The 10275-nt window shown below is 49.6% G+C and overlaps 1 protein-coding gene across 7 annotated transcripts in view; it reads left to right on the top strand.

Moving 5' to 3' along the window:
* Nucleotides 1-335: 335 nt before the first annotated feature.
* Nucleotides 336-10275, top strand: part of LOC102073113 (uncharacterized) — a 52630-nt gene continuing 42690 nt past the window's right edge. The window contains exon 1 of one of the 7 annotated variants that reach the window (XM_074548787.1): nt 336-515. In XM_074548787.1, the coding sequence (XP_074404888.1) occupies nt 490-515 (26 nt within the window). In that variant the 5' untranslated portion in view covers nt 336-489. Of the gene's footprint in view, nt 516-589; nt 1005-10275 lie in introns of those variants that run through there. The other 6 variants (XM_074548784.1, XM_026792310.2, XM_074548783.1 and 3 more) reach the window with 6 other exon arrangements.

Here is a 10275-nt window from a genome sequence, read left to right as displayed (position 1 = left end):
CAGTCCAGAGCCTGCCTGTTCAGAACGAGATGAACACAGGCACACGTGTATATAAGTCCAGTAACAAGACCCAGCTCAGTCTAGCATTACATGACAGAGCCAATGAACTGCGGTACTTAATCCTAGAAACAATCAACATAACTATTAACTTTCCAAGTCCTTACTGACTGAAAGGGAAGATGTTCAAGCTGTCATGGTTATGCCTAAAATGAATGATCAATTAAAATAGTTGTAAATGCAGGATACAATTAATTCCTCGCCCAGAACAGGGATAAACGGAGGCGTTACCACTGCCTTGGCTTTATTCTCACAGCAGCTCCCCTCTTTCCAGAGAGACTGCCCGTCACGTGTAGAGCCTGTGGCGGCTGATGCAGGAAGATAGTCAGGAGAGTCACCAGAGCCGTGCTTGCTGTAGGACAAAAGAACGTGCGATCTGTGACCGGAGATAGGGACTCCCGAGGTGGCCGGTCTAAAGAACAGCTACCGGATATGGAGAATGAGGGATCCCAAGCACCGTAAGAGGAAGCCGAGGCTAATCTAAGCCGCGCTCGGACCTGCCCGGCACTGTGGGGAAGGAGGGGCGCAGGGCTGGGGAGAAGGGCGGGCGCCGATAGACGAGCGCCTAAAGCTGAGGCTGCAGGGCCGTCTGCTCGCAGCCCGCGGGGACCCCCTGCCCTGCCCCGTCTCCTCAGCACCGCCCGCTCCCGGCCCCGGGGGCCGCCCCGCGCTCTCCCCTCAGCCCCTCTCGGGGCGGGGCCCTCCGGGGTGCCCGCGCTCCGTCCCCTCAGGCCCGCCCGCTCTGTCCCCTCGGCCCTGTCGGGGCGGGGCGCTGGGGCCGGTACCTCGCCCGAGCCGCGCCCGCCGTTGCCGTGGTGACGGGCTAAGCCGGGCCTGCGAGCGGCGGGCGCCGAGGGGCCGGGCCGGAGCCGACCCGCGGCTCGGCGCTGCCGGGCGGGCATGCACAACAAAGGCGGCGGGCGACGCGTCCCGGGCGGGCTCCGCAGGTAGGCAGGTGCGGGCGGCGGGCGGGTCCCTCTCGGCAGCCAGTCCCGCAGAACGTGTCCCCACCGCCCTGCTGTGAGGGGAGAGCGACCGGGGAGCGAGCTCCTTCTTCAGCCCCGGCCCCGCCGCACCTTGCGGGCGCGGGGCTGCAACAAAGGCAAATGGCTGCGTGGCGGGGAGGGCTGCGGGACCGCTCGTGCAGCTCTCTGTGATTTATCTGTGCGCTGGTCTCGTTCCCCGGTCCGGCGGGGCCCCTCGGGTCCCACCGGCAGCTCGGCGCCCAGCGCGGGGACGGGAGCGGGGGATACGCGCGCTTCCCAAGCCCTTGCACACCTGCCCCGGCTGACACCTGCCCGCTGCCGGGGCCCGCATGTGCCCGCACCGCGCACTCGCTCGCTGCTCGCCACGGCACCGGGGGCTCCGCTGGCACGGCACGGCACGGAGCGCTCTGCTCTGCCCGGGAGCTGCTCCGGGCTTGCCCGGCCGCTGCTCTCGGCTCCTGAAACTGCACCCGCAGGGACACAGAGCTTTGCAGGCAGCAGGGAAGAGCCTTGGAGGTGCCTGGGGGCTTTTTGTCCTGTGCAAGGTGGGAGATCGTGTGCTGGTGCGATACTAGGCTGAGCTCAATCGTGGGGAAGGGGTGGCTGGGCAGCACCTGGCTCTTTAAATTTGCGAGGTCCCAGTGAGTCATTTCTTAATTAACTTCCATGTGATTTCAGCTCTAAGACGCATTCTCCCAAATTCATAATAGGTTTTGATACCTGAGGTGTTAGCAGGAGCATCTGTTTGGATCCAGAGAGGTAGAAGTTTTACTGCATTATTGAAAACAGAATTCCCTGGAGGAAAATCTCTAAAATCTGCTCCTACCATTTATACTGCAGCAAGGCAGCACTGGGTGCATCTACACTTTAGCCTTTCCTCATTTCCTAGTAATTGTGGCGCTGAAAAGCATTGTAAACAACTCTGCTTGTTTGTTGGTATTATAGTAAGGCCTGAGGGCTTGGTAGTGGTTTCTTTCGCTCATGGTTCTCAAAATGCTTCACAGACATCAATTAAGACTGGGAGCACTGCTGCAAATCTGGGGAGGTTTTATTGATCTCATTTTACAGATGAAGGAGCAGATAAGAGTCCTAGAAAGAATTAAGTCAAATCCAGAACCTAAGCATAGATTCAAAATTCCCTATTTAGGGTGCTGTTTCCCACCTTACTTTAAAAATTTTTCTCCTAATTTCACTGGCTGCTCCGTGAGATGATTTGAGCACTGTCAGCCATGTACTCTCTGGGATTTTGAGATAATGCTCTTGCATATTGCCAAAAGCGATGCACCTTTAGTGCCATACTGTTGAGAATAATGGTTTCTGAGTAAAACAAGTCTCTCTTGTTTGGTTTGTGCTGAGGTAGAGCCCAAGAGCTCTGTCGTGAACAAGGATGCATTAGGCAAGGCATTGTGCATGCAGACAGCAAAGCTTACACAGAGCTGATGAGCCAGGTACAGAAAACTAGGGTGTCTGCTGTGGTTTCTTTGGCAAAATCCCTCAAAAAGAGACAGGGTCTCTCCTCACTAAGGCTCTTTGAAGGGTATATTGCCAAAAGCAAAATAAGTGATTCCTATTGTGCCTGCAACTGCAAAGACTCCTGATCCTAGCCTGGTTTTTGAGTTTGTCCACTTGCTTGCATGGCCCAGACAGGAGATGGACTGTCTGAGATCTGGTTCACATCCTTAGGCATTGCTTACATTGATCTCCTTTAAGGCCTTTAACCAGAGAACCCCAGCTGCAGTCTCAGATTTAAGGCTTGCCTCTGTCTGTAGAGCACTGTACAAGATAACAACGGTAGCCCCAAAGCACTTATAAAGTTTTAAGCTCCTTAAGCTTCATCTGTGTAAGAAAAGCCTGCTGCAGACTAGGTGATGATGCACAGCTCCCAGTAGTCATGGAGAAAAGGGAAAGGAATGCTTTTATGGATTTTCTGAGTTTATTATCCATTGCGAGCTTGCTGAGTCTGATTTAGTCTAACAAGATAGTCTGGAAATCCTGATTTCTTAATATTTAAGTTTGTAGGAGATCAAGTTGCACTTCAAATACAGCTTCCCCAACTAAACAGTTACCATCCAACCTCAAACACCTCAGTGATGCAGGTGTAAGAAGCATTGCTGATTGGTGGCAGGCAAGATACAGCATCACAGCTGGTTTCCTTTCCAGTGTTTCAGAGGACAGTTCTTTTAGAGGAGAGACAGCAAGCATAGCTCCAGGGCCTCCATGGCTGGGCATCAGCCAATTACTGTCATATCAGATTAGCCCTATGGCATATCAGCACACATTTATGTTAATACAGATGCAACATGACTGTTCCATAGTATTGATGGAATTATTGTGTTTACAGCCCTATAACATGACTACTTGAAAGGGAGGTTCTGATTACAAAACCATGGACTTTGGAGGTGATTTCTTCTGCAGCTTTTGAATGGGCCTGTTTGGAACTAAGAAATAAACTACTAGAGGACATAACCCAGTTTTTGTTTTCCATTGATGAAGTTACCCTTTTGGCAAGCTCTTGGGGAAAAAAAAGATCCTCTATCATAAAAGAAACAGGAAGATCTTAACAGGTTTTTTCCACCTTGCCAAGATCCTGTTGCAGTATAACCTGTGCTGCTGTAGCTGTTTCTTGGCCTACAGCAAAAGATCTAACCTGCCTGTGCCCTGCAGGAGTGTAGCCCTTGGAACCAGCCTGGACATTTCCTCAGCTGCTGCCGCAGTGAGCACATTCTCCTTGTCCAGAGCAGCTTGGCAGCAGCAGTCATGGGTGTTAGTGAGGTGAGGAGGCATCACATGCCGTGCTCCATAGCCAGGATTGGGAAGCTGTCCACAGCTTGATGAGTTTTCTGCTCCCATGTCACCTGCCAGCATTCAAGGGATGTACCCGTTTGTCTCTGGGAATAAACTGGGCACCTCTGGCCAACATCTCCACAAGTTTTGCAGTCCCTGCTTCATAATTATCCCAGTCTCAGCTTCCATTTGCTTTTCAGTTTGCAGCGGCCCTTGCAGTTGGTTCCTGGCAGCCATTGTCACTTTCCAGCACAGGAACAGCTTTAGCTCTGAGTCTTGGGAGGATGGACGGGGCTGTCAGGATCAGTGAGATAAGGAAAAATAACTAAGAGGTAGAAAACAGGTACATGGGCACAGAGAGGGAAGGTGGGCTGAGAGTGTATATGGCAATGAGGGCAAAGTGAAGTGACAAGGTGGGAGGCACTGCAAATCCTGAGTGGGATTTTGTGGGAGTCATAGACAAGGGGGGATGTGGAGGGAGCCGGCTTGTAGGAACAGGGTGAGAGATCTCTGCTGCCAGAGACAGATTGCATTACAGCTGCCAGCCCCTGCCCAGGCTTCAGAATGTTCAGCCAGCCCGAGCCACTGCACAGGGCTGTGCAGCATTTGTTATTTTCCAGACATGCTCCTGTAAGTTACAGCAACAAAGGGTGAGTATCCCTGGGAACTGTGCGGGGGTCAGTAACCTTGTCCACAGCGCCGTCCCTGCTAGGGAAGGGCCCTGGGAAAACGGGTTGGCACCACAGCAGGCACCAGCATCTGTTACATGAGGAGGAGTGGTTTGCTGCTCAAGGACAGAAAGGACAGTGGAAAGTCTGTGATTTCAGGAATTAGTTATGAAAAGCTGGGATCCTTGGGCTGAGGTAATAAGAATAGCTGGAGAATTAGGCAATTCCCATATTCATGAGCTGACTGCAGTCCCTTTGCCAAGGCTGTATTAAATACACCAAGGGGCAGTGGAGTTTTCTGGCTTTGCTAACAGCTGCTTCAAGGTGAAGCACAAGGGGAAAAAAAAAATCTCCACTGTCTGCTGATATTCACTTTGCCATGTAACACCTCAGGGCCCTTTGCAGCCCTTTTGGAACCTTTGTTTATTTTCACATTCTAGAAATAACTTGTTTGGGAACTCAGTGGTACCTGTCCTAAGGATTTCTCTCCAGAAAGGGACTAAATGTTCTAAAGCTTTTGAAATAAACCCTGTCCTAGATGGGAAGTCAAGGAGCAGCAGTAAATTTTTTCCTACAAAGAAAAAACATGGCTTTTTGTTTTTAGCTAGAGAGAGTGTCTACGCCCTTGCCTTTTCTGCTGTTGAAATGCTTAAAGATACGTGTAAGCAAAAATCCATTTTTCCTTTGGGATATGAAGCTTCAGCAGATGGTGGTGGGAGTTTGCAGGCTCGGTTCTTTGTCAGTGCTTGCAGAAGAGAAGCAGCCTGACACTGCACTAGCTGTGGATGCAATGCTAGAGCTGCTCCAGTCAGACACTGCAGCCCATCTTGTGGCTTCCCTGGCGTCTGGGAGCAGTGCTCGCAGTCTCCTGTCAAAAGTAATTTGTTTACCACACAGCAATCCTGCTGTTTCTGTAGGCATGTTTAGGAAGCCAGTTAGCAACTGAAAGATGACAGTGGCTTTGACCACAATCAAGTGATTCACAAGACTCAGAGTACACACAGCTGAACTTTTCATGCAAGGTTCTTCCCCGAGGAAAAAGGGAATTAAAGACCCTCAGACGCTGAGCAGAGACAGCTCCATTCAGACCTAGCACAGAAGTGATACACATTAATTTCTAGTATCACAGCCTGTTGGAGCTGTTGTGTCAGATTTATTTGCTGGCTTTGTAGCTTGTTGAAAGGACAACTTCCCTACCATTCCCTCTACTCAAGTCCTTGCTTATCTTAAGGATCATTGCATCTCAATAAACACACCTTGCAGAGAGGCCTAGAGACAGAGCAGTGGGTCCGAGTTTGGCTGGAGTGGAATTAGCACTACCCATGGCTGGTACTGGATTGAAGCTGAGCCCCCTTGACCAAAAGGGTGTCAGTGCCTGGTGATATCAATCAGCTCTGTGCTGGAACACTGCTGTTGTTTGTGGTGGTGTGGCTGATCCTTCCAGCCTGCTCCTGGGAGTAGACAGAAGCAGCCCCTTCCAAGAGGAGGTCTGTGTTGAAAGAGCCTTTCCAAGAAAGTGCCTTGTAAGAACCTGGGAGGTAACTGTTTCTCATAAAGGATCAATAGAGTTTCACTGCTAATCTGTGCTGTGGTAGTTTAACCTGAAAAAAGCCCCTCAGGCCTGAACTGAGACGTCTCAGTTACAAGCAGATGAGAGCACTCCCTCAGGAGTCCTGGTTTGCGGTGCTTAACTGTTTTGCACTGATGTGCCCCTTTTTACCACAGCTGCTGCAACAGCTCTGTTCTCTGTGGACAGTCAGGGCTCAGGTTTCCACAACACAAGATAACCTGTCAGTAAGCCCCAGTGTGGCACTTCTCCTCCTATTTATGGGCTAGATACAGCTATGGAAATTGGTGCTTTATGATTGCAGGAGCCATACCTGCAGTGGGGAGTCCTCACAACACAGTACTTCAGCTTCCCTAAAAGCTCAGTATCACTGAAAACAAGCATCAGCCAAAGCCACAGGAGAGAAAAAGAAAGAAAAAGAAAATTTATTTTTGAAAGAGGAATGGGTAGGCCATAGACTCCTTTTGATTAGCAGCCTCTGAGCTGATCAGCTTTTTAATATTGAGGTGCAGAGCTTGCTTGTTTGATTTGCCACTGGAGTTTTGGAGCACCTTCCAACAGGAGGAGTCGATGTCTCATTCCTGGCTCAGAGAACCAGGTCTGCCAACACAACAGCCAGTCCTGTCTCTCAGTGAGGATCTTCTGCCCTTTATTCTGGGTTCTGTTCTTACCTGGGAACCACAGAGCCATGTTCCCAAGGGAGACAGTCATTGCTTATCTACACAGTGCTGTGATATTTCTGGTCACATGCAGACAGTGGAGCAATAACTCTGCAACACTTTTTATTCTGGCTCTCAGCACACTCCTCAGGCTATTCTTCATTACAGAGTAGCATGAAGTAAATCTATAAAACCAAGCTAACCCGGCCAGAGGCAGCTGCAGGCACTGGCATAGCCCACAAGCACATCAGCAATCCTGTTCATGCTTACAACAGCGCAGCATACATTAGTGCATGCCTTAGATATTTTTTCATTTAGGATGGCTTTTGACCTCCATAGGAAGAAGATCCCTACTCCCCCTGGCTTGTACAGAGGGATGAGAGGGATGAGACTCAGAAACTTCATTTCCTCTTTGCCTAAAAGCCATTCTTCTACCTGTATCTCCTATAAAGACCATCAGAGCACAGTCCCTTTTGAGTGAAGTAATATTCAGTAATATTCAGATAATATTCAGATCAAAACTACAGTTGTACCTCAAGCTAACACTACCTTAAAGAGCAATCCCTTTGAAGAATGTACAAGTATCATACCAAATCATCTCAAAGTTGTTGTAATAGGAAAGGCAGATGAGATTTATATCTGTAGAGAAGGTCTGCTATTTTCAGATGGAAATTAGAAAAATGAGGGAGGTTGGTCACTAGATAGGTGCTTATTAAGGGACAGATTTCTGTTTGCTTTCCTTGCTGGATTGTTTTGAAAGATGTGAGCACCTGGTTTTGGTGAAAAGCTGAAGCACATTCTGTGATAATATGGCTGTGACTTTTAAGGTGCTGAAGACTTTTAAGAATGAGGCTTTTGTGCTGTTCATTGGTGAATCTGAGCATGGTTACAGATGTGGATATGTGGTAATAAAGTGGTTGAACTTCTGAAAGGCATACTGGGGTAAGGCCAGGTCAAGTGAGACCTCCACTTTTCCAGACAGGGAATAAGATCATGGTATATCTGGAAATACAACTCTTAGTCCATGGTTCCACCTGCAGGACCATAGTACACCAATTTGTAAAACAGCATTAACGATCCACTTTGGATTATCTCTGTAGTTTACCATAATTATTATATGGTAAACATGTCCATGTGGAAGAGCCCTCAGCAGCACTGTATGTGTGCAGACTGGTGTTTGCCACACATGGTATTTGGTAGCTGCATCATCCTGCTGACATTAGCATAGCTTCCGTAGGTGGAAGCCACACACAGGGTGGAGTGACAGGACATAAGAGGTTCATAAAGGTGAAAGCACACTGAGATGAAATCTTTTGCTACACGCCATCTGTAGGACTTCCCCAGACTGATTTGTTCCATCCAGTCCCTCTCTCTTTTCATGGCAGTTTCCAGCTGAACCAAACTTTGCATGTGCCATGCCACTGGCTGTCACCATCAGTTGCCTCTGGGTGCCAGCTGCCTCGCTGCTTCAGGCTGCAGTGCTGGGTAGTTGGCACAACGCTGTGTGCAGTGATGAGGAATGTGCTGCCTGTGCTTCACACATCTCCTTCCACTCACTGGGAATCAGGTGTTCCACTGAGTCACAACAGTGCTGGGGCTGTGGGGCAGCAGGGCCTCTCACAGAGTCAAGGTATCAAAGTTTGGGCTGTGAATGCTGCTTCAGGTTGAATTCCTGCCTTATAGCACAGCTCCATCTCACAATTGACACAGGACTGGAGCAGAGCTTTAATGGAAGTGCAAGTGGCTGTGGCTTTGGGACAGGTGGTAGTCCTCCTTCAGCTTCTTCATCAGGGGTGTGTGGGGGTCAAAGGATAAGAAGTTTGTAGGAAGGCACAGAAAGATGGGTTGAGAGTCTTTTCAGGCAACAGGATAGCAGAAGGTGCTCTGTGTCAGGAAAAGGCATTTCTTTAGCACCTAAGAGACTGTGTAGCATGGGTGGCTGTGCTTAGGAGTGGGGAGGAGAGAGGAGTGCAAAGGCTGCAGGATAACGCAGGGGAGCAGGGAACAGGCAGGATGAGGTGACAGCCAGAGCTGATGAATGGAAGTTGTGTGTTGTCTTGGGAAGTCCTTGAATGGGAGCCCCACACACAAATGCCTGGAGCTTTTGAAAGTCAGCACATATCAAGCACCAAAGCAGCAGCTGTGCACCATGACACCACATGAGGAAGAGCAAGCAGCAGAATGCCTGGCTCCTAAAGAGGTTGGGCTCTTACTCTACCCTATCCACTCTGCCATTTTGCCATTCCTGCTGCTGTTGGAAATACATAGCATCTGGAAAAAGCAATGCCCTTGTACAGTGCCTTTGGCTTCAGGAGCGTTCCTACAGCGTTGAATTTGCCCCATAGATTTTAATTACTCTCCACTGTGATAGTAATGAGAGCCAGTGGAATTGTACTGATTTTATTTCCTTTTAATTTGTTATGATGCTCTGGATGCAGATTAACTTTCCCAGCTCGATACATATTATTGATTCATTCTGCCTCGTGTTGCAGTAAATGGCTTGAAGAGGGGTGGGCCACTGTAGCTTTTCCTGGTAGCTCTGTATCCCATGCAGCGTTCTCCTTGCACTGGCAGTAGCAAAAATCAAGTATCCTTGCTTGCTTCCAAGCAGGTTGTTTACATCCATGCAAATGAGGGCAAACACTAGCCTGTGGTATTGCTCTTCTGTATGCAGTAGTCTGGGTCTCCCAGCTGCCTTTCTGTTTGATGTACTGACTGTGAGGACAGATGAGTGGTCATCAAAGCTGCTTGTGTGGGACTACTCCCTACTGAGGGGTCCTCCTCCACTTGATTTGGAAAAAGACCCAGCCCTCCTTGATGCAGAGTATTTAATGTCTTTTTTCCTCTACTCTGACATCACTGAAGTTTTAATGGAGATGAGAAATTGAGCCTGTGTTCTCTTAATACAAAACCCTAACAGAGGTTGAGATCAGGAGTCTGAGACAGCGTCTTGCTGCTTGTAACAGGGATGACTACAAGATGATCTGCAGTCCCACTAGCAGGAATTTGCTCCACAGGCTCAGTGACCCCCCTGGCTCAGTGGAGCCGGGCTGGGCGTGCCAGTGCACTGGTGCAAGTGCATGACCAGCCCCAGCCAGGAGCCACCTGCTATCTCTGCACCAAACCTGCTGCTCCCAGCTGCTGCTGGTTTTCTGGGCCTGGCTGCAGACCTGGTGCTCCACCTCACTGAGTCAGCTCACAGGGCACTGCAGTGTTTGGAACAGTAGGGGTGTCTTCTGTCCCCCATGGTCTTCCTATCCTACATCATCTTGGATAGGAGAGATTCAAAAAGAAAGAAGCTGGACTCAGCAGTGCTGCATCCCTCCACATGCCAGCCCATTGGCACAGACTGCAGCAGGAATCCTGGGGTTCCAAGGCTCATCTTAAAAAGCTTCCTTATCCACAGCCATGCTCAAACCACTACTCTGTGGTATTCTAACTCTGTGTGTCCATAGAGCATGAGACCTCTGTGCCCCTCAGGGAGTCCAGAGGGACACTGACTGCATTGCCTGAGAGTCACATCACCAATCAGAGGCCATTGGACAGGTCAGTGA

The sequence above is a fragment of the Zonotrichia albicollis genome, chromosome 10, assembly GCF_047830755.1.
Source record: "Zonotrichia albicollis isolate bZonAlb1 chromosome 10, bZonAlb1.hap1, whole genome shotgun sequence".
In the NCBI taxonomy this organism is placed as follows: Eukaryota; Metazoa; Chordata; class Aves; order Passeriformes; family Passerellidae; genus Zonotrichia; species Zonotrichia albicollis.
Note: the sequence above shows the minus strand (reverse complement) of the source record. Positions and strands in the feature narration are given on the sequence as shown.